Source organism: Herpailurus yagouaroundi, unplaced genomic scaffold (genome assembly GCF_014898765.1).
Source record: "Herpailurus yagouaroundi ecotype Mexico unplaced genomic scaffold, PumYag 159, whole genome shotgun sequence".
In the NCBI taxonomy this organism is placed as follows: Eukaryota; Metazoa; Chordata; class Mammalia; order Carnivora; family Felidae; genus Herpailurus; species Herpailurus yagouaroundi.
The window spans coordinates 78818683-78842865 of record NW_024412400.1 but is presented as its reverse complement, the minus strand read 5'-3'; the positions used below and the strand labels follow the sequence as shown (position 1 = coordinate 78842865).

At 48.9% G+C, this 24183-nt stretch overlaps 1 protein-coding gene across 5 annotated transcripts in view; it reads right to left on the bottom strand.

The window, feature by feature from the left end:
* Positions 1–2796: 2796 nt before the first annotated feature.
* ST6GAL1 (ST6 beta-galactoside alpha-2,6-sialyltransferase 1) overlaps positions 2797–24183 on the bottom strand; it is a 121537-nt gene continuing 100150 nt past the window's right edge. For all 5 annotated transcript variants that reach the window (XM_040481053.1, XM_040481057.1, XM_040481052.1 and 2 more), the window contains 4 exons: positions 23098–23195; positions 9504–9602; positions 7973–8147; positions 2797–5713 (listed from right to left, as the gene is read on the bottom strand). In XM_040481053.1, the coding sequence (XP_040336987.1) occupies positions 5472–5713; positions 7973–8147; positions 9504–9602; positions 23098–23195 (614 nt within the window). In that variant the 3' untranslated portion in view covers positions 2797–5471. The remainder of the gene's footprint in view (positions 5714–7972; positions 8148–9503; positions 9603–23097; positions 23196–24183) is intronic.

Genomic DNA, 24183 nt, shown 5'->3' with positions numbered 1-24183 from the left:
AAGACTGTCACCCATTAAGACTACCTAAATCCGGGATGCCTGGGTGGCTTAGCTGGCTAAACGTCCAACTCTTGGTTTTGGCTTGGGTCATGATCTCACAGTTCGTGAGTTCAAGCCTTGCATCAGGTTCTGTGCTGACAGCACGGAGCCAGTTTGGGATTCTCTCTCTCTCTCTCTCTCTCTCTCTGTCCATCCCCCCACCTCTCTCAAAATAAATAAACTTTAACATTTTTTTTTTAACATTTATTTATTTTTGGGACAGAGAGAGACAGAGCATGAACGGGGGAGGGGCAGAGAGAGAGGGAGACACAGAATCGGAAACAGGCTCCAGGCTCCGAGCCATCAGCCCAGAGCCCGACGCGGGGCTCGAACTCACGGACCGCGAGATCGTGACCTGGCTGAAGTCGGACGCTCAACCGACTGCGCCACCCAGGCGCCCCTACCATTTTTTTAGAGATAAAGACTACCCCAATTCCTGTCAAAATCAATCTTATCTTCTATAACTTCATTATTGTACTTTTCCTTGTATGATCCTACTTCCCCATTTTGGCATTTGCATGGTGTTTTCCTTCTCTGTCGTTACAAATGCGTGCCGAACAACCTAAGTGTACTACCTAGGTTTAGTTCTCCAGGAAATGGCACCACTCGTCTCTCAGGTGACAATGACACTGCTCACAGGCGGGGCCGGCCCATTCTCCCAGGCCCCAAATTCTTGGAGGACAGGCGCGGTGACCTGTGCCACTCACAGTAGGTGTTTCCTGGGGACTCACTGGGCTGAACAGAATTCCTCTTCCCATTATCAGCTTGTTTCCTAGTCAGTCCTGAGGAGGGACTGGATGGTGGCATAAATGCATGAGGTGGTGGGATTTTGTAGGCGCCAGGAAGGTCTCTTCCTCTCTCTTGCAGCTGATGCCGTGATCCCAGCTCACAGGGATGAATTTTATGGGTTGAAAAAGTGGAAAGTGACCCTGGAGCATTAGTGCACTCCCTGTCACATCACATCGCAGCCAGGAAGGCTGCCCCGAGGGTCACAAGAGAAGAGGAAACCAAGGCCACACAGGAGGCCTGGGAGCTAGGAATAGGTGTGGGGGGTGGGAGAGGCAGCCTGAGGTATTGCAGAAGGTCCCTTCCAGGCCCGGGTAGCGGGTCCCCGCCCTCCCAGCTCACCAGCTAAGAGGACCTTACAGAGAATGAGGGCCACTGTAAAATGCGGCAAGCACAAATCTCCGTTCCCAAACTGACTGTCACTTCTATTTTGAGCTCCCTTTCTACTGGGATCCAGACAGAAACCCAATCTTTGTTGATAGGGCATTACATCGGAGTTCCAGGGAACGTACAACACGAAGGCATTGGGTGCTGGGGTCCGAAGTACATACGGGCATCGTTTGTTTTGTTGTACTTTGCTTTACTGCACTGCGTGGACACTGCATTAAAAAACAATTTTTTTTTTTGAAGGTCTGTGGCAACCCTGCGTCAAGCAAGTCTGTCGGTGCTATTTTTCCAACAGCATTTGCTCACTTCCTGTTTCTGTGTCACATTTTGGCAATTCTCGCAATATTTCAAACTTGTTCACTATTATTACATTTGAACTGCTGCAATCTCATGATAACACTTGAATGGATGAAGAGTTGCTTCTCATGCACGAGCAAAGAAAGTGGTTTCTTGAGATGGACTCTACTCCTGGTGAAGACGCTGGGAAGCCTGTCGAAATGACAAAGAATTGACAACCTCATACGCTTCGGTGATAAAGCAGCGGCAAGGTTTGAGAGGACTGACCCCAAATTTGAAAGAAGTTCTACTGTGGGTAAAAGGTGTCAAACAGGATCGCATGCTACAGAGGAATCGTCTGTGAAAGGAAGAGTCAATCGGTGTGGCAAACTTCATAGCTGTCGTATTTTCAGAAACGGGCACAGCCACCCCAGCCTTTAGCCACCAGCACCCCGAGCGGGCAGAAGCCAGCAACACCCAGGCAAGACCCTCCACTTAGGACTCCCTGAAAGGTCAGAGGATGCCTCGCATTTTTTAGCAATAACATATATTTTTTAATGTTTATTTTTGAGAGAGTGCAAACGGTGGTGGGGGGGGGGGCGGTGGCAGAGGAAGGGAGACAGAGGGTCCAGTGGGGGCTCTGCGCTGACAGCAGGGAGCCTAATATGGGGCTCGAACTCAGGAACCTAGAGATCATGAGCTGAGCCAAAGTGATACGCTCAACTGACTGAGCCACCCAGGTGTCCCACAATAAAATATTTTTTGATCAAATAGTTTTTGCAGACACAGTGCTGCTGCACCCTTAATAGACTACAGTATAGTATCGTGTGGTTTAGGGGGACATATCCAATCCCTAATGGGAGGGGCACAGTTCACAGAGAAAAGGAATTCTCCTCTCTCCTTATTCCTGCTTCTGAGATTTTCTTGTCCAAACATTTTGGCTATCCTCTCGGGACCTCAGTCCCTTAAGGGTTTTAGGATTTTGGAAATCAAGGTAAAGACCTTCCTTCCATCCTGCTTCCTTGTCCTACAGCATCCTTTCCCTGAGGTGCTGGACAAACAACTTAGTCACGTGAACCCAAGCAAGAGCAAAAGGAAAACAACAACAACAACAACAACAACAACAACAACAATCGGTCAATATCTCAAAGATGCTGTTTGCTACGTAGGTGAGCATCCTTCTTCCCGGGGGAGTGGAGAGGAGCTAGTGGGAAAGGATTCAGGGCTCCGGGACTCCAGCTGTGTCCTCCTTGGAGATAAAAGTTGACCCCCAGCAGTTCATTCCCTTAGCGAGTAAGGAGAGAGGGATAAACTTTTTGAAAAACACGTTTATTTTAAAATTTTACATCATCTTTGGATAATTCATGATCGGATCAGGCACGGTGCAGACACTTCTGAGATCGAGGTCTCCAGACCAACGTGAACAGTTTCTGCGACTGAAGAGCCAGGGGACCTCATGATATAGGATGGAGCGATGGCTACTGACGAAGACGCGACCCCCTCAAGACGGGGACTTTCCAAACGCAGCGTGCAGTCACCATTTCTAAATTATCTGTCGCAAACATTAAACATCTCACCAGACCAACAATAACACCCCTATCTTATCTGCAGTTTACTAGTTTCCATAGACAACACAGAATTAAATTAATTTGATCCCTTAGATGAATAATAACAATTAAAGCTAGCATCTACCCAGTGTAGTCTCATTGTCCACACCAACACCTACCTCCTGCTGATGGAATGCCACCTGCCTCTCACTGTTTGTGATTCAGAGATTGCAGCAAGCACGTCAAATCAGAAATAAAGCAATGTTTAATGGGCCCGGGCCCGGGGGCCCGGAGAGGGGAAAGACTCCCCACACAGCAAGAAGCGGCCCAAGTGTGCTGCCTATCCCCAAGCAGAGAGGTCAGAACTGCAAGCAGGGAGGAAGAGGAGGGGGAGGAGGAGAAGGAGGTGGGGGGGTGTGGGGGGGCCACACCCTCTGCACGTTCCACTGCCTCGGATGGTTTTCTGGGCATTCCAGGCAGGTGTCCCAATAGGAGAGTTAATTCCCTGATGATAGGACCCCTCTCCGGCCTCCCTCAAAGTAAGGTCTTGCCCAGGTGTGAGCACACAGCAGGTCCTTAGAAAAGGAAGGAAGGGAGGGAGGGAGGGAGGAAGCCACCATGCGCGGGGAACCTCCTAGGACAGAACCAGGATAGGTGTTTCATGTAACCCTTAGAACAGCCCTGTGAGGTAGGCTCATCACCCTCCCATTTTAAAGACGTGGAAACAGAGTCTCAGAGAGAATTCACCAATGGTGGTATGGCTGGTAAACGGGGCGGGGGGAGCATCAATTTGAAAACCCGGGGCCTTCTTCCTCTGAGGTCCTTCTACTCTTCTATCAACCAAGGGTTTGGCAGCAAGTGAGCCAGCTCCAGCTCCCAGACAGCTGATCTAGAGCTCAAGCTTGAGGGGCCCTTGAGCACATGAGGCCAGGAGTCCAAACACCCGGGTCTAGGAACCCTGGCTCTACAGCATTACTTTGTGACCCTGAGCGAGCGCTCTGCCTTCTCCACACAGCAGGGCTGGCCTAGCCCAGTATGCTTCTCCACCAGGGAATGGGGTAGCACAACTACCCAGGAAGCCTGTTGGCAGACCAGGGTGCGAGGGCCTCTGTCTGGAGACTCTGACGCTGCACCGTTGCTGGAGGGCCAGAGGGCATGGCTGTCTGATAAACCTTGTGAGAATCGGTTATGATCTCTAAGGTTCTGACTTCCGAGAGCAACTTTAAATGCTAGGGAACCACATCCCCACTCCCTGAGAGACATCCCGCAAAAGGCCCGGGAAGGTCAAAGAAATCATCAGATTGGGATACTGTTGTAAAGCAGAAAATGTTGAAAAATAATTTGAGCGAGAGAGAAAAAAAAAACCCACTGCTTTAAAGGGGAAAACAAGATGGCAGTCAGGGGTGGGGCGGGGTGGGCGTTAAGGAAGCAGTGGGCGCGGTGTGCAAATCCCACTGCAGGGTAGGGTCAGGCCAGGCTGAGCATGGACAAATCAGGTTTTTGGCATCTGGCTTGCCTGGTGTCTGCCAGGGGGCTGCACTCCCTGCCTCAGACGGGTTGGGGGGGGGGTTCCTCAAAAAATCATCTGAGCCCCTCAGTTCAGGCAGACCTTAGAGAATAAATGTAGGCAATAAAGGCAGAAAGGAAAACGCAACTCAAATGAGTCAAGCGTCTGCTTGGCTTGTTTCTCCTCTTCCTCTAAAATCTCCTCCACAGCCCAGCTCAGAGAAGCTCTCTCCGACCGACCGGCAGACAGAGCAAGTGTGCGGCCCCTCCCGAGCTCTCAAGCAGCTGGAGGATGGAGCCTGTGCCCTTCTGTGCCTCTCATCGCCCTGTGGAGAGGATGTGCGTTTGGCCAGACCCTTTGCCCACAAGCACCCAGGTTAAGGACCCCGCCAAACCAGCTAGAGCGACAGGAATGCCACCTCTCCCGAGGGCATGGAGCTTGGCAGCAGCTTTGTTCTAGAGGAATCGAGGATGTGTCCTACGCTCCCTACCACCTACTGGTCCCCAGAGCCACCTTATCATCATTTAGGGCAAATCATCATTTAGGAGAATTTCTTTAAAACACGAAATCAGTATCTAGGAGCAGATTTCAAGCAACAGAGAGTGCTGGTTTGTGAGAATAACGCCACTCCCGTGGGGAAAACAGCCCAGCTTTGGCAGCCCTGGGGAGAAAGGTGGATCCCGCATTTGCCTGTGTGTGGAAAGAATGCTAGGTGTGTGTGCACATGTGTGTGGCAGGAGGCTCTGGGGGTCACACACACACCTCTGCAGCTACGGGGCAGGCTGGACCTGGATGCTTGCTCTTGGGACTCCTGCAGCCCGAGGCTCTTGCTGACAGAAGGCCCACGGTGCAGGCTGTGATTGTTCGGGAATGTGATCTGCCCACGCTCGGTGGAGAAGGGTGAGGGGACCTGACCAGGAAGCCCACGCTCAGCAGCGAATTCTCCGGAAGCCAGGCAGCGTAGCTTTCCCAAGCAGGTAAATGTCCTCGTCTGTGCCCTGGTTGAGGTGTTTCACCAGATTCTTCTCAAAGAGTAGGGGGTGGTAGGCGCCCATCGTGCAGGCGCTGTCAAAGAACTTCTGGTAGTAGTAACACACGTCAGTCTTGCGCTTGGACGGGAGGAACTCATAAATATCCACCTGGTCACACAGCGTCATCATGATGATGATGCCTGAAAAGGGGAGCGGAGGTAAGTCCTGCCCAGCGACCCACCCCAGCATCCTGAGCTCGTGCCCCATGAGCCCGGCAGCTCAGGGACCCAAATGTGGGGAGATGTCTATCCGGGGTTTCTGTTTATTGCTGTGATTCCCAACCTGAGCTCTGCCAGTAGGCCAATCCTGCAAGCTGTTCCTCGGGATGTTGTGTCCTGTGTGCCTTTGTATCCCTGGCACCTAGGCTGATACGTGACAGGTCCCCCCCTAAGCACTAGAGGACTGAAGCGCTCCACCGGTCACCGGACTTATCGGGGCGAATGAGCTATATGCAGAGAGAGGACAAGACGACTGAAGTGACGGGACCATCACACGTAGATAGTACTTTCTAGCACTTTTACATCCCACAGGAGCCTGGTGGATGGTGCTGATTGGGAGAAGTTGCTTCTTACAGTGCTTAGGGAGACGGACCTTCCCCCGGGCCGGGAGGAGGGCAGTGGGAACAGGAGCATACACGGTCTGTATCGCTGGGCTCTGCTCCTTTGGGCAGGAGATGCAGCCGAAGCGGTGTGGCCAGGCCGGTGCTTCCAGAACACTGCCAACGAGAGGCTGGAGACTCCTGCTACCACCCTCCTGTCCCCACCTGGCTCAGGCATCGCCTGCAGGACACGTCCCTCGCCATCTGCCCCAAGGGGTGATCCGCCCACTCCTCCTACCACACGGGCTGTTGCTAGGATACAGTAAGATGGTGGCTCTCAGACCCCTCTGTCAGCCATAAATATGGGGAGCGTTTGCGATGAAGCAGTTCTCACTGATAGCAAAACTGTAAACTGCTTAGCAGCAATTTTGTTCCAGAGGAATCAGTTATGGGGAAAGCCCTCTCTGGCTGCCTCTGGTCTAATGCGGGGAAGAAAGACAGCTCTGCAATGAACTGATGAAGGCACAACGGAAGTGCTTCCAGAAATTACGGGAGGAAGCACTTCCTATGGGAGAGGTCTTCCACAAACTTCCTGGAAGCACAGGTGTGGGGCCCGGCAGGGGCCACTAGGGATGGGCACGAAGGGGGATTGGTGGTACAGGGGACTGCGTGGGCAAAGGCAGAGCAGTGGCAACGGGAAAGTGCTTTTCCAACCATTCCTGTTCCAAAGGGCTCCTGGAAGAGCCCCAAATGCACACATCTAAACGTTGAAGAAAAAAGTATGAAGAAGGTGTGATACTGAAATGGCCCCCATCCCTTTCTATAAGGAGTGCCTCTGACATTCAACACTGACTTGTTCGTTAACTTAGGGTACAGTTACCACAGGGCTGTCCTACGCCAGACCCATAAGAATGCATCAAACTCAGTCCCCACCCTGAGGTGGTTTGTATTCCAGAAGGAGAGCAGGCAAATCATGCAATGGGGGGTGGCAGGGGCCAGCCATCCAACCATCCATCCATCTTTCCGTCCATCCATCCCCAGGGAAAGGGGTCCCCTGCGGGGGCTCAGAGGAGAGTTTCCCCTCCATGCATCCGAGAAGAAAGTATGAAGCCAGCATTCAGGACCGTCTGGACTCAGACCTCAGCCCACCCTCACCAGCTCCCTCAGCTCCATTCATGATGCCTAAACCCAATAAAGCTTCACATCTCATTCCTCTTTCAGGAACATAAACTGGGGCACTCACTGGATTAAACAAATTTTTGAAATCCAGAATAAAGTATTACTGAGTCTCGATTTTTCCTCGGATGCCAATATGGCTCAGCAGAACATTATTACTGATCCTGTTTTTATTTAAAATGTTTGATATTTCACTCAGCATCAAATCTTGCATTCGTTGTGGTGTTGAAGAGAGTCTGTATTGATGTTATTTGTTACTGAAATTTTTTGGTGCTCCCTTAAACTGTACACCTGAGGCAAGTGTCTTCCTCGCCTCATCTTCCAAATCCCAGCCCTGCTCTTCTGCTTTCCTGCCCAGCCCCCACCACCAAATCTGCCCCTTGCCCAGGCCTGGGCTGACGCCACCCCTCCATAAACCTCCCTCCTGGCACAACCGGGCAGCTGCTCCCTCCTGGACGCCTTGGACGCCTGACTGAACTCCACCACCAAAGACCCTAATGGAGAAGGATTCTATCTTCCGATCTCTGGATCTTAGCTAGAACTTGGCACAGTATACAAATACAACAAAAACCTAGCAGTTGTTTGGTGAGCAAAGAAACGAACGAATGAATGAATGAGATCCCAGAAGAGCGCTAACCGCTTCTAGAAACAAACACGAGAGGTCCTTCCCCAGATGCGGACTCACCAAGCATCCCAGAGGATGGGGGGTTGGGCTGAATCTCCTCCGGGGAGACTTCTTGAATGATGTCCCACAGCTCCCAAGGCATCTGGGGCCTGAGGATGTAAAAGGGCTGATCGGGATGAAGCTTGCGATAACTCTTATAGTTCTCAAAGAAGCTGTAGTCAGGGCTCTGGTACCACTGAAAGAGAAGGAAATGGTCTTCTCAAGGAGAGGGATGTGCCTCGGCTCAGAGCAGATTCCAGACTCCTCCACATCACAGCACTCACTTGATAGCACAGGGGACCCAGCACATAGCCTATGCTCACAGGGGATTCTGAGCCTGGTGACCCTGGAACAGCCTCGGACTTCAGGATCATAGTCTCTGGGAAAGCTTCCAGAGCTCAAAGGGGTCCTTGGCACCGTCTAACCCCACCTCTAAGGGGGCGAAAACTGGGGCACAGCTTGCCACATCTGGGGGGTTCAAAGTCCCTGTCCTGACCCTGGCCAACTTCTGTTTTCAGGGAGATCAGTGCCAAACTGCGGGGGCTGAGGTGGTGAGGGTACCAGGGGTCACCAGAGCTTGTCGGCTCCTGCCGGGTCTGACTCCAGAATCAAGTGTCCCCAGAGGGTCCCCAAGCACCCCGTCCTTCTGCCCTAAAGCCATTCTCCTGTGGCACTGAAGCCACGTCAGGGAGAGGCCAACCGACATGCAGGACAAACAGCAAGAGCGCCAATCTGGAGAAGCTGAGGAGCCAGCAGGCCCGAGACTTCTGTCGCCTTTCTGAAAGAGTGCCCCCTGCTTAGTAAACCAAGCCCTGGGACAGGCGACTTCCCCTCTCCACAGTCCAGTCTCCTCACCTGCAAAAGGGAAATAACCACGCTTCTACCTACTTCCCTGTGTTGTTACAAGAGTGAAATGGAAGAATTCTGGAGACCGGAAGTAGGTCAAGCATGGTGATTCTGTCATAGGAGTAAGAGTAACCACTGTCTATTCCTACTGATCTGCATCAGAAATAACTGAATTAGGGGCGCCTGGGTGGCTCAGTCGGTTGGGCATCCGACTTCGGCTCAGGTCATGATCTCACAGTCTGTGAGTTCGAGCCCCGCGTCGGGCTCTGTGCTGACAGCTCAGAGCCTGCCTGCTTCGGATTCTGTGTCTCCCTCTCTCTCTGCCCCTCCCCTGCTCATGCTCTGTCTCTCTCTGTCTCAAAAATAAATAAAAAACATTAAAAAAATTAAAAAAAAAAAAAAAAAGAAATAACTGAATTAGATGAACACAACCCCACTCCAGTGAGAAATTCGGGCCCTGTTACTCCTGATCCATACCATAATTAAGAGATGAAAACACGGCACCATGGGGCAGGGCGCGGAGGGCACTGGTATAGGACGGGAATACTTCCGCGCTGCTATTCCGGATGAAGTGTGTTGTCCGCAAACTGAAAGAGCCAGTCCTCAGGGATGGCCCAGGTCAGCCATGACTCTCAAACCCAGGAACTCAGAGACATCTACAGGCAAACAGAAGACTCATCCCTACGTCCCATGTTTACCCACTTACCTTTGGGATATCTGAATGGTAAACAGATGGGTCCCACACAATTAGGATTCCCTCCTTGTACAAACTGTCTTTGAGGAAGCGCCCTTCAGTGGTGACCAACTGCAAGAAGAAGCAGCAAACTGTCACCTGGATGTCGACATGTAAACATTCTGCTTGTGGTAGTAACTGACACGTCACAAGTACCACCTGAGGCCCCAGGGCCCGTGAGGCTTCTAAGTTTCGGTGCAGCACTTAAATTTCAATGCCATGTGAGATCAGCTGTCAACACTCACCCTTTAGGGCACATGTTGTCCAGGTGGACACTGAGACGAACAAATGGCGGAAATCAAATCAAGAATTGTTTCACAATAAAAGCCAGAATCACAATAACCCCTCCCCACCTCGACCACTCACCATCACGAGGGGGAGACCTAATCAGTGTCACTGCAGTGTCTCAAGAGCGACTATGGGAAGGTGGGTGGTCTGTGTACAGCCCAGGGAACACCAACTTGTCATTGGCCTCGGAGGTCATTCAGCCATCCCGTCGCCCCCAAACCTCCCCCAAAGGTAGGAAGGCCCTGGAAGCCTGAAGAATATAACCCCACTTCCTCAGCGTATCTTTGAGACAAGAAATACTAGTGGTGGGGATTATGTAGTTGCACTGGGTGTCAAGGAGTCCCCAGACAGTCACAGGGGGCCAGGGTGAGTATGGCCATGAGGTGAGTGAGTGGCTAAGGGACAAATAATAGCAGGCCAAGCCAGGGAAGGGGGATGTAGGGAGAGGGAAGGTGTCCCAGACAGAAAAAGCAATGTGTGCAAATCCCCAAATGTGAGATTATGTGGCAGAGACTGCTGGGCATCACCCAATATTCATCCCTTCTTTCTTCCTTGGAAACAAACATTTCTGCTTGCCTCAATACAGGGCTATCTAAAATAAAGACTACCTGAAATAAAAATGTCCCAGCTTCTCTTACAGCTAAGCATGGCCACGTGATAAAATTCTGGCCGAGGGTGTGGGAGCAAGAGTGACTTGCAGGAAGTGTCCTTAGAGGCAAAGTCATGCCTTGCCTTGTTCATTCCTCTTTCCTGCTGGCTCAAAGTAGATGTGATGGCTGGAGCTTCAGCAGTCATCTTGGACTGTGGAGTTGAAGCCACATGACTGAAGGGCAAATACACAAGGTAGCAGGAGCCCGGGTTCCTGACACACTGGAACACCATAGCAGCCCTGAAATGTCTACCCTTGGACTTCTTTTACATGAGACAGAAACACATTTTTATCTTGTTAACCTAGTGTTGAGGGGTGGGAAGAGTGTTCCTGGCACTTCTAGACAAACTTAGCTCTACTTGGTACAGTGAGGAGCCTGTCTGGGAATTGCAGGTTGTCCAGTGCAGCTAGGATACAAAGGGAGAGCTGGAAGGTACTAGAAAAACGTAAGCAGGGGCCATGCCAGGGAGCTTAGGGTTTCTTCAGATTATGGGACCCGTGAAGTCTTTTAAGTGAGAAAGATCTCAACAGACTAGTGTTCTGGAGTCTCTAGAGTTTCAGAGAAAGGAGACCAGGCAGAAGCTGCTGCCGAGGCCTAAGAAATGATGGAGAAGGAATGACGACAAAGAGTTACAACTGTCAGCTGTAGACCTGCAGGTCGTTGGGTGTTGAAAGTGAAGGAACGGGGGCTAAGGGTGACTTCCAGACCTCAGGTCATTTCCTAAAATGGTAACATGGAAAGAAAAGCGATGGGCATGTGCCACTGGGGGCGAGGCAGGGATGTGAAGTTCAAGGATGAGACAACTGGCCCTGAGTTCCGCAGCTGAGGACCACAGGAACTAGGAACCAAACCCACGTCTTCTGACTTTAAGGGCGGTCCTCGGTCTGTGAGGAACATTGTTACGTCCCGGCACAGATATTCAGTGCTGTGGTCCAAAGGCAGAGCAGGTGTCCCAACAAGCTGGTGGCAGGAGGGCCCAGGGAGCAGCGGCCAACCTCCCGCTGTTTTATACTTGTCTTCAGAATTCTACTGCTTCACTCCCTATTCCCATCCTTCTCCACCTCAAAGCAGCAGGTATGTTGAGAGCGTAAGTCTTTTCCTGAGCCATGCTTCTTTCTATGCAGAGTGCTGACACCAGGTGATGTATGGGTACTCAGGAGGATTAGAGAGACCTGGAATTTTTAAGATGTCTCCAGCCCCTCTCCAGTAATCTGCTTAGTATACGAAGCAGGATGCAGGTGGAGCCAAGTTCTGGCACCCTAAGACTTTGCCACCATCTGTGGCTTCACTGTCCTCAGAAATCCCAAGCGAGCTGCTCAAAAGTCTTCTCCTTTACGATAAAGGAGAACAACAATGATTGCAGCAGATACCCTTTAATGATGTTTACTACAAGCCAGGTACTTTTCATACAGTATCTCAGTTCATCTTTGCAAGAACCCCAGGAGGTAATTATTAATATGCTCATCTTATAAATAAGGAAATAGACACAGAGATGCTAAGAAACTCACCCAAGCCATCTTGCTAGTAAGCAAGGGGTCTGAACTAGAGCCCTTTTGTCTGGCTCCAGAGCCCATACTTCTGACCTACGTACTACACTGCCTCCTACAAAGAGGGCAGGGGTGGGTCACCCATGGGTCTTGGGAGGAGATGTCAAAGAAAGCATTTGATGAGGGACATAGACATGTCAATGGGAATGTTGCTTCTTGTGTGAGTTGTAGCAAGTCACAGCGGGAAGATCCTTGAGGGACGAGATCCAAATCTGTCATTTTCAGAGGGGTAAACTGAGTTCCGTAGAGAAAAGAGACTTGTCCAAGGCTACCAAGTGAGCGTGGGACAGAGCCAGAACCAGAGTCTAGAGGCTGGCTCCTCCCCGAGTGTCTGTTTTCCCCCCCCCACAAGGCTATATTCATAAACCATGAGGCCCTTAAATAAGTGAGCACACCAACAGGGGCCGGGCCACCCTCAGTTCTCACCACACATGGCGGGGAAATGGCCATTCACCCAAGCCACTTGATGAGGCAAATGACAAAGCAGGACAGTAAGTGCTAGTTTATCCAGAGGAGGAACAGAAAGTGAACACAGCCAGGACCCGTGCGGGGAGAGGGAAGAAACTAGCAAAGCACTCCTCAACCTTACATGGACCGGGCTCTGTACTTACCGCATTAATTCTGCTGTGAGATTTAAAGATGTCCTCAAAGACAAGAGAGCCTCAAAACTGCTTGGGCAAGTGGGGCAATGCTTCATGTCTAACCCACTCTGTGGTCTTAGGAGGGCAGCTGCCCCTCTCCAGGCTAAGGTAGCTTATTTATAGGACATTATCGCCCTGTAAGGCCCTGCATGACCAGCCATGCCTGGACAGCATCTCAGTCTGTCATGTTTTCAGCTGCAGCAGAAGGCACACGGGAGAGAATCAAAGTCTTTCCAAATGCTCCTGTACTTAACCTTGTGCAGAGTCTGACCTGAGTTCAAGGGATCCCAGGAGCCTCATGATGAGGAAAATAAGTCACTGCCATAGCAACGGAGCCCCAGGGAACACCTGCCAGGAAAAGGTTACACCAGGGAGATGGAAACCTGTTTAAAATACTCTCTCCAGTCACAGAGTAAGAAATGGTCACTGCGGAAAGTTAGAAAAGACAAGAATATACACATATATCTATATATGGAAGAATAAAAAAATAACCCCAATCGTTGCATTCTGCAGATCTTACCTGAATGGTTTTTATTCTTCCCAAATCTTTCTTCCCTCAGTTATGGACTGAACTTTGTATGTTGAAACCCTGACCCCCAACTGGACTATATTGGAGATAGGGCCTTCAGGGCAGTAATTAAGGTTAAATGAGGTCACAAGGATCGATCCCTAATCTGAGAAGATTGATATTCTTACAAGAAAAGGAAAAGATGCCAAAGATCTCTTTCTCTCCACATGCGCATAGGGGAAAGACCACATGAAGACATAGAGAGATGGTGGCCATCCACAGACCAGGAAGAGAGCCTTTATCAGAAACCAACCTTGATGGCACCTTGATCTTGTAGCTCTGGCCTCCAGAATTGTGAAAAAACAAATCTCCGTAGTTTAAGCCACCCTACCTGGTGGCTTGTTACCTGGTCCTTTGTTATGGCAGGCCTAGGAAACTAATATACTGTGTGTGTGTGTGTGTGTGTGTGTGTATATGTGTGTGTGTGTGTGTAGATACTGATATCTTAACTACAGAGTCTAGACTTAGTCGTTTTGTTAAACTCACACAGCAATTAAAGTCAATGTCTTCTCATTTATCCCTCACGGTATTTCCCAGCCCCAAACAGAGTATGAAAAGGAAGCTCTAAGGTTCCATAACTAGCCCAAGATCACACAGCCAGGAATGGATGGAGTTTGGATGCAAATCAAGGCCTGTCTGATCTTTTCCCACTGCACTAGACAACCTTCATTCGAAACAATAAGGGATAACAAAAGAAAGAGTGTGTTCTAGCTGATTTGCGAATTTGCCAGAGTCACAAAGGGGGTTAGTGCTATAGGGAGACAAACAAAGGGTGGTCAGCGTCTTGAGTAGATATGAGAAATGAAGTCTTGACCATGGTAAACTGGACCTGGACAGGAGGTACCCAGGGCACCTCAAATGGAAAGCCACCAAGTCAGAGGGGCCTGAATTCTACCAGGCATCCCAGGAAGTCATCAAAAGAACCATAAGTATGGGGCGCCTGGGTGGCTCAGTCAGTTAAGTGGCCAAATCTTGATTTCAGCTCAGGTCATGATCTCAGGGTCATGAGATTGAGCTTCAAGTCGGGCTCCGCATTGGGCGTGGAGCCTGCGTAAGAGTCTCTCTCTCTCTCTCTCTCTCTCTCTCTCTCTCTCTCTCTCTTCCTCTGTCCCTCTTCCCTGCTCGCTCTGTCTCTAAGGAAAAAAAAAAAAAGCCCCTTTCTGGAAGGATAGATGACAACCACTTCCTGCCTTTTATAAGTGGGGTATGAGGGGATCATTTATTTTTTGTCCTTTGCCTATGGGGTATCTGGCTAGTCACGTAAGAAAATTGATCTGGCTCTCGCTGCACTGCCCCAGAAAAAAAAAAAAAAAAAAGGAATCCATGAGTTCTTACCAATAAAACATAGAGAAAGAAAGGAGAGGCAGGAGGGAGGAAATAAATGGGAGGAGGAGAAGTGAGGGTTACACTTACAGTAGAATTCTGAGTGCCAACCCAGTGATGCGGGGCAGGGAGAGCTATAGTTAGAAAGTACCATTTTGCAACCATCACAGTAAAGACCTTTTTCAGGCAAAAGTGAGCCATGAACGCGAAATATAGGAGGAAATTTTGATGAGGAGCGGGACAGTGGCACAATATTCAAGTGTTCATCCACAGACCATAAAGGAAAAAGACTAAATGTTATGTGTACGTGTATCCCGATCCTGGACTGGCTCTTGTACTAAAAGAAAAAAAAAAAAAAATGCCATAAAAGACATTATTAGGTCAATTAGGAAACAGATCTGTCCGGAATGCAGACAGATTAAAGTATGTTATCAGTGTAAATGTATGAAGTTCATAACTGTACTTTGGTTGAGTAAGACAATATTCTCATTCTTAGGAAATACAGACTGAAGTGTGTATTAACTTAGTCTGCTCAGGCTACTATAGCAAAATACCAGAAACTGGATGCCTTGAACAGCAGACATTTATTTCTCACAGTTCTGGAGGCTGGGTAGCCCAAGATTGAGGTACCAGCACATTTGGTTTCGCAGTGAGAACCCACATTGTGGCTTGCAAATGGCTGCTTTTCTCCGTGTCCTCACCTGGTGGAATGAAAGTGAGCTCTGGTCTCTCTCTCTCTCTCTCCCTCCCTCCCTCTCTTTGTTCTTATCAGGACACTAATCCCATCATAGAGCCCCTACCCTCAAGACTTCATCTACATCCAGTCATCTCCCAAAAGCCCCACTGCCAAACACCATTGCACTGGAAGTCAGGGCTTCGACATATGAATTCAGGAGAGACACATTCAGTTCATAACATTCTGTCCCTGGATCCTCCAAAATCACATCCTTCCAACATGCAAAATACATTAATTCCACCCAACATCCCGGATGCCTCAACTCACGCCAACATCAACTCTAAAGTCTAAAGTCCTACGTCTCATGTAAATATCTAAATCACATAAGGGTGAGGTAGTTCATCCTGAAGCAAAACTCTTCCAGCTGTGAACCCATGAATCCAGAAAAGTTATGTCCTTCCAAAATACAATGGTGGGACGGCATAGGATGGACATTCCCATTCCCAAAGGGGGAAATCCGAAGGAAGGAAGAAAGAGGTAACAGGTCCCAAGGAAGGCCACTAGCAAAGTAAATCCCACTAGATGCACAAAAAAACTAGCAAAAAAAACCTAGCAAAGTAAATCCCACTAGATGCACAGGTTTGAGAAGAATCTTCTTTGGGGCTGGGCCTGGGTGGTTCAGTGGGTTAAATGTCCGAATCTTGGTTTCAGCTCAGGTCATGATCTCACAGTTCATGGGTTTGAGTCCTGCATTGCGCTCTGTGCTCACAGTTCAGAGCCTGCTTGGTATTCTGTCTCCCCCTCTCTCTCTGCCCCTCCCTGCTCTCTCTCTCAAAAATAATTAAATAAACATTTTAAAAAATCCTCTTTGGTTCAATGTCATGCCTCATGGACCCACTGGGGCCAGTCAGCAGTCATACCCCCAAGGCTCTGAGTAGCTGCCATCTGGCCTAATAAAACCACAGCAATGCCCCCCTCCCACCTTTGAAACCAAGGACGCAGCCCTGATGATTTCTGAATCACATTTGGGATCATGCTTTTCCTGCTGCGAGGCACAATGACAGTTTGCAGCCAAAGAGCTCTGTGGTCTGGTCCTGTAGTATCTAAGAAGCCCAGGAGCCTTCCTCCACTTCGTCCTGTATCCGTTTCCTTCAGCTCAAGTTGGCGGTGTTTCTGCTGAGGTGGCTGATTAGGTCTGTGGTTCACACCCTTGCTGATCTCTTTATCAAATGGTCTTGGGCCACCCCTTAGTTTCCTCTTCAGAACAAGCTTTCTCATTTTTTTGCAGTATAGATAAGCCAAGAATTTTCCAAATCTTTAAGCTCTGTTTCCTTTTTGCTAAACAATTCCTTTTTAAATTCATTTTTCTCTACTCCTATCTCACTGAAAGCAGTCAGGAGAAACCAAGCTACTCCTTCAACATTTTGCTTAGAAATTACCTTAGATAAATATCCAATTTCTTTGCTCAAAAGTTCTACCTTCCACAAAACATTAGTACTCAGTCAAAATCTCTGCCACTTTATAATAAGGAGCACTTTTTCTCCACTGTTCAGTAACATGTTCCTCATTTCCACCTGAGATCTCACCAGAATGGCCTTTATCATCCATATACCTGCCAGCATCCTGTTCGCGATTATTTCCATATTCTCTAGAAAGATGGAAGCTATCTCTCCAGCTCCCATCTTTTTTTAACTTTTAATGTTTATTTTTGAGAGAGAGAGAGAGAGAGAGAGAGAGAGAGAGAGAGCACATGTGCACAAGCAGGGGAGGGGCAGAGAGCAAAGGAGACAGAGGATCCGAAGCAGGCTCTTCACTGACGGCAGTGAGCCTGATGTGAGTCTCAAACTCAGGAACCATGAGATCACAACCTGGGCCAAAATCAGATGCTTAACCAACTGAGCCACCCTGGCTCTCCTCTTTTCGAGTCCTCACCAGAATGTCCCTTAGCATCTTTAGTTCTAGCATGCCCTCCAAATCTCCTCCAGCTTCTGTCAATTGCCCAGCTCCAAAGCCACTACACATTGTTAGGTTTTTCTTAGAGCTGCACCCCACTTCTCAGTACCAACAAATCTTAGCTCAGGCTGCTATGACGCAATACCATAGACTGGATGGCTTAAGCGACAGGCATTTACTTCTCATGGTTCTAGAGGCTGGGGAAGTCCAAGGTCAAGGCGCCAGCAGATTTGGTTCCTGGTAGAGCTGGCCCATCCTGGCTTGTAGACAGCCACCTTCCTCACATGGCAGATATATCATGGGGACCCACACTCAAGACCTCATCGAAATATATTTATCTCTGAAAGACCCCATCCCAAATACAATCACATTGAAGGTTAGAGCTTCAACAAATGAGTTGATATAGTGGGGGGAGGGGTATAAACTTTCTGTCCTCAGGAATTAATGTCTACAATATATACAACTTACTCTCAAATGAAAACCTATTCTGAAGAATGAAAAGAGCGGATGATATAGCAATGGGGTAAAATGAAAAAGTAATAGGGTCTGGATAAAGGGTATACAGGCAATCTTGGTTTTGGTCATATGATTGCAACTTTGCTGAAAGTTTCAAGTATTTGCAAATACAAAGCTCAAAAAAATTTTTTTAAAGGATTTGGATAAGTTTGGAGGCAGTCCACTGAAGGAGTAGAAGGTTCTCTGGACTATACTCAACAAATATTTACTGCACACCGACTACATAATGGGCACTGGTCCAGACATTTGGGTTTAAGAGTGAACCAAACAGACAAACACGCCTCCTCTTGGAGCCCAGACGCCATGGTGGGAGAGCCAGGCAATAAATGAGATGGATAACCAGGATGATGGTAGAGATAGGCGTGGACTGGGAAGGTACCAGCAGGGAGCCAGGGAAGAGCCTGACCCAGCTGTGACGAGGCCTTCATCCTGCACGGGTCTGCCATTACCCTATGTGGGTTGTGCGGACCACCTATTCTTCCTGGGCCTCGGTCATCCTGTCTGGAAAATGAAATGACCCCACAAGATCGTGGGCTCCACAAGCACAGGGAACACGTCTGTCTCTGTTTTACTGCTGTTGCGGGCTGCTGACTTCCAGCTCCCTTCACAGAGGCTGGCACAGAGCAGGTAATCAATGAGAATTTGTGGCGTGAATTCGTGGCTAGTTGATCTCCAAAGTCCTTTTACGCCCTGTGAATTCCAATACAAAGGATGTCCTATCACATCAGACATCACACCGGATTCTGTAGACATTAAAAGGATAATGAGGGAATATTATGAACAACTTTAGGCCAATAAATTCAATAACTCAGAAGAAATGAACAAATGCCTTGAAAGACACAAACTACCAAAGCTCAGTCAAGAAGGAACAAGTAACACGATTAGCCCTATGTCTATTAAAGAAATTGAATTTGTAGCTAAAAAAAACTTCCCACAGGGTAAATTATAGGTCCAGATGGCTTTATTGGCAAAACCTACCAAAATTCAAAAAAAAAAAAAAAGAAAAGAAAGAAAAAGAAGAATACTAGTTCTACACAAACTCTTCCAGAAAATTGGCAAATGAACCTCGATCCAAATCCCACCTCTAACGTTTCCTTTCTGCTCTCCCCTGAGCAACTCACTGAGACTCTTTGAGCCTTGTGTCCCCACTGAAATGGCCTCACTGAAATGGTGCTCATACCAACCTGGGCCTGAAACAAGTATTGAACAAGTGGCACAGGCTATGGTCTCAGGATAAGCCCCTGTATGTGATCAGAGAATGTCCCAGTTGAAATCCGATCAGCACACACTCTGGCCATGCACGTGATGTAGGCTTTCTCTCCCCAGCCTGGAAGAACTTCGTAGGCAAACCTACCATAGCCTTAAATTAAAATATTTACAGGATGGGGTTTACCTCTTCACTAATCATCCGGAAGAGATGCCTAAGAAGGGGGCAGCCTCCCAGATCCAAGAGACTTTGCAGGGCTCCTCCGTGCTCTCTCTTCTCGATCGCTGCCGCCTACCAGTCTGGAGATCATACTTATTCTCTCCAAGGTCATCCTCTCCAGCCCCAAAGTGGCCAGCATGGCCTGGAAATCCTGCTCTGTTCCTCTAGCTGGCCCCTTCCTCTGCTCTCCTCTTTGCTTTCTTTGCTTAAACCTCCTCTGCGGAAATCCCTCTTCCCCTCAGCCTCCCTACAAAAAGCCTCCTTTTCTTTACATCCTCCTTTGCAGAGAAAAAAGAAGCCCTTTCGTGCTTCCACTGTAAACCACCTCCAGCTACACTTTTCCTAGGCTTCTTCCCTTCTGACTCCGTCCTATGGGGCTTGATCCTCAACTGGGCTTTGGATCAACTCCCTCCTCCCCATGATTTACTTATTATCGCCTCTTTTTACTATACTCACTTCCTCCCTCTATTAACTGGTTTCTCCTCACTGACTTAAAAACATTTTTTATTGTGGTAAAATACAACATAAAATGATCCATTTTAACCATTTTTAAGCGTACAGCACAGTGACATGAAGTCAATTCATGCTGTTACACAACCATCGCCACCCTCCAGCTACACAACTTCCCAAACTGAAACTCTACACCCATTAAACAATAATTCCTCCTCCCCGCCCCAGGATCCAGAAACCACCGTTCTACTTTCTGTCTCTATGAATTTGACTCCTCTAGGAACCTCATGTAAGCGTAACCACGTAGCACGTGCCCTCTTGTGACCCTCTTCCCACTGTCTTTTAAACGTACTCCATTCTCTCCACTCTAAAGAATGAGAAGAACAGAAACTGGTCCTGGAGCCTTCGACCCTCTACAGCTATCGTCCTACTTCACTTCTGCCCTTCAGAGCCAGCCTTCTTGAAAGAACTATCCACATTTGCCTTTCCCACTCACCCTTGACCCTATGCTCCAATGTGGTTTCTGGCTTCACCACTCTCCCCGACAGCTGCTGTTGAAGGTGCTGGGTGGCCTCGCTTTTGCCAACGAGAGAAGAGGGCTTTTCAATCTTTACCTCTGTTGGCCTCAGCAGAGACAGTGCTGATTACCTCCTCTTTCTATTTTTGTTACCCAAAGCCCTGCGTAGAACTTCTGCCTACACCCTGTCCCTCATGCTCTCATCCGGCCCCGCTGTTTCATCGCCTCACAGATAAAGATGACTCGCAAATTCCCACGTCCGGCCCAGAGCCCTCCACTGAACTCCAGCCCCCTCTGTACAGCTGCCTGCTTGACATCTCTTCACAGGTATCTACCAGGCAGCTCCGATCAACCCTATCCAGAGCCACGGTTTCTATCCTACCCTCCTCTCTGACCCTAGCCCTCACAACCCAAAACGTCTTCAAGTTACTTACAATCCCTGTGACTTCCGGCCGGCCAGCCAGCCACACAAGCCCGGTACCACCTGCTGCCCCTCTCCCTTCACCCCTCACTAACACCTGTGGACCACAGATGCCAAATAGCTCTTGAACCTGTTCTCTTCCCACCCTCCCCCTCATTTCTACTCTGCGGCAACTACCGGCATTTCATTAACTGTGGCGAACTGTGCCTCCTAACTGTGCCTCTCCCCACGCGCTGCAGGGCCTCTGCTCGGATGGATGCCGGCGACGTTTGCCAAGTGCAAGTCTGGTCATGCCACCGAGGATACTCCTGACCACAGCGCCTTGGCTCAGAGCACCCTTACCTTCAGCCTCAGCGCTCACCACACCCCCATGCGCATTACTCCCTCCCCGGGCCCTCGCCTTCCCCTGCCCCCTTCCACACATGGCCTTACCCAGGCTGTTGCCTCTTCGTGAGAGGCCCCAGCCCTTCTCATCCTCTACACCTACACAGCTGTGTCACCTCCTCGCAACTCCTGATAGCCCTGATCAGGGAAAATTTCCCTGTGTGAGCCCTGGTAGCACTTTGATCCTGTCCTCTGCAGTTCTCTGTAGCAACTTTCTGTGTCCCTGCATGACGATTGTATCTGTAGGCAGCACATGAAAGGGCCCACTGTATCCCCCAAGCCCATCTGAGTGTCTGCCCACGTAAACGTAAGAGTGGCCATCATCCATCGATGTATGTGCCAGGTACGAGGCTCTCGGCATGGTCTTCTGGCTTCTTCCCCATAACGACCTTGTGCTGTGAGGAAGGTACTATTATCCTCCCCTCTCCACAGAGGAACAGACAGAGGAGGCTTAAGTAACTTCCACTTGATCATTTAGCCACTAAGAAGCAGAGCGGGTTTCAACCCTAAGCGGCTCTACGTACCGCCTCCTACCTTCCACTCAGTACTGCCCATAGTTGTGAAAGGGGACGATGGGAGGGAGAGAAGGAAGCAGAATAAACATCTCTCCTGGATATTCAGGAACCATCTTACATAGAAGAACAGGTTAAGCCTTAGCACTTCCTGAGGTGCCCTCCAGCTCCAGGATTTCTTGGACTGGGTTACAAGAAGGAAGAGGAGAAAGAAGGAAAATCTCGTCCCAACTCCTCTGCCTGATTTCCTAGATTTGGCAGGGTCCAAGCAGCCAGGAAGTTATAGCCTCATCTCCCTCTACAGGGCAACACAAATCCATGCCCCACCCCCACGATAGCCAGATCTGTCTGAATGTCTCCTTCATTTCCTATCGGCATCTCTGTCCTGCCGATACCACTTTTTAGAATGCCTCCCTATCACTATTTCTCCAAATCCTGCCCATCTTTCAAAGTCTAGTTCTGATGCCATGTGCTTCAGGAGGCCCCTTGCTGACCATTCTATTTTTTTTTTAATCTGCCCTCTTATAGTTTATAACAAAAGTAGACTCGAACCCAAAATATAAGGTTAAATAATAAATAGGAACTGAAAGCACTTAGAGTCTACTGAGGATAGAACAGTGACAGAAAGTGACATCATCATCAAGGGATTTGAGTAAGAATGGAAAACAAGATGGCACCCACTTGCAAAGAAGTTCAGTTCATCAAGCCTAGTTCCTTCATAAAAAGGTTCCTAGGAGTGTGGGCCTCAAATGGAAAGTGGGCCGTGTAGGAGGGAGCTTCTGCCCAGCTGGGGAGTTCCTCAAGGGCAGGCAGTGAAGAGATCACTGTCTGAGAGAAACAGAAGTGGAGCCCTGGCAGAGGAGTGGAGAAATGCAGGCCTCTTGCAACACTGCAGAAAGGGCATGATGATCACCCCAGAATGCACTCCATGCCCACGGAGTCCCAGGCAACGGACAGAGTCTAAACACTGACATAAAACAGCCAAAGTCTTTGTGTTTACTCAGAGAACAGAAAACACTGACGGTCATGAGTGAGGTGAATGGGTGTCCAGACGTCTCATGCTAGTTTTGATACTCATGTCTTCCAGTTTTTTGGGGTTTTTTGAAACCACTAATTAAAATCTATTAACAGAACTCTGTGGCAAGAGTATGTCTCCAGTTTCTATTCGTTTTGAGAAATCAGCATATGCTACCTGGAAATACTTCAGGAAGCCAATTATCTAGGGGAATGCATGAGGTAATACATGAATTCTAACGCCATATAACACATAATCATGTGGTGATGGTGTCTTTCAATATTTGTAGACTATTTTACAGCTTACGAAACATGTCCACATTCTTGCTTCACTTACTTTTCACAGCAGCCCTCACTGTCTGATATTCTCTGCTACGTTGTCCCTCATGCGATACTCCGAATATAACCTGGCAGCTACGGGGACTGCATATCTCTGTTTTCTCTGGGCACTGGACACCTCCTTTAATACAAACTAATGCCCCGGGAGCTTTTCAGGAACATCACCAGGTTGGGTCTTGGGATCACTGTCTTCTCCTTCTCCAGTGAGGAATCCAGGACTCAGGAAGGTCATGGGACTTAATTCATTTGGCATCTTGGATGTGCTCCTAGCAGATGGGTTCTATGTTGGAGCCCATCCTGTGGTCCTTCCCTCACTCCAGAGCTGCACAGAAGAAATTTTACCTGAGAATTCATCAGGCGAATAGTGGTTTTCGTGCCCACATCTTGTTGGAAATTGGCTGTGGGCGCCCCATTAAATCTCAGGACTGCGTCATGATCATCTATAAACCACAAGGAAACAGAAAAGAGGTGATGAGCACCGGCAACATGAAGAAACAGAGAATGGTCTGGAGGGAGAGAGGGCAGGAGGAAGGGGAGGGGTGAGAGAATAACACTTCCCAATCTTTATCCCATCAGGACACACAGGGGGAAAGGGTCACATGCGTATGGGGCAATCAGGTACAGTTTGCAGACGGAGAGGACCACATGTCCGCCCGGCCACGGAGAAAGCTAAGGAGGCTCATATTGCGGCATCCCTGAAATCCACTCAATGGTTCCAGTGTGCCTGGGCGCAACAGAAAAGTGAACGGGGCCAGTGTGCTACCGAAAGTGCAATCACTGTTCCAGCTACCAAAGGAGCAAACCAAATAATCTTTTGGTATTACCAGTAGGTCATACTTCTCAATCCCTGTCAGAAAAACAAAGACTCTACCGTAATCTCAGGGTAACCCACGAGTGCAAAGTCCCCGTAGCACTCTGAAAAGCTTGCAGTGCTCAGGGAATTGGAAGCATTTATCATGGCACCCAAGACACCTCCCTAAGTGTTCCATTAGGAACCTGAGGCCCAAAGAAGGGTCACAAACCTGGGTGGTGGCAGAGATGGAACAGCAGGTCGTAGATCTAAACTGAACCCCACATTTCCTATTTAAAAAGAAAACCTCTTTGGGGTACCTGGGTGGCTCAGTCGGTTGAGCATCCAACTCTTAGTTTCGACTCAGGTCATGATCTCACGGTTCATGAGATTGAGCCTCGTGTCTGAGATCGAGCTCTGTGTCATCGGGCTCTGTGCGAACAGCACAGAACCTGTTTGGGATTCTCTCTCCCCCTCTCTCTGCCCCTCCCCCATGCTTGCACATGCATTTGCTGTCTCTCTCTCTCAAAATAAACAAATAAACTTTAAAAATACTAAAATAAATGAAAAAAAAAAGCCTCTTTGTCAGAAGCAATGTCTTAAATCCAGGCAAGATCAAACAGGACATGTTTTTTTTT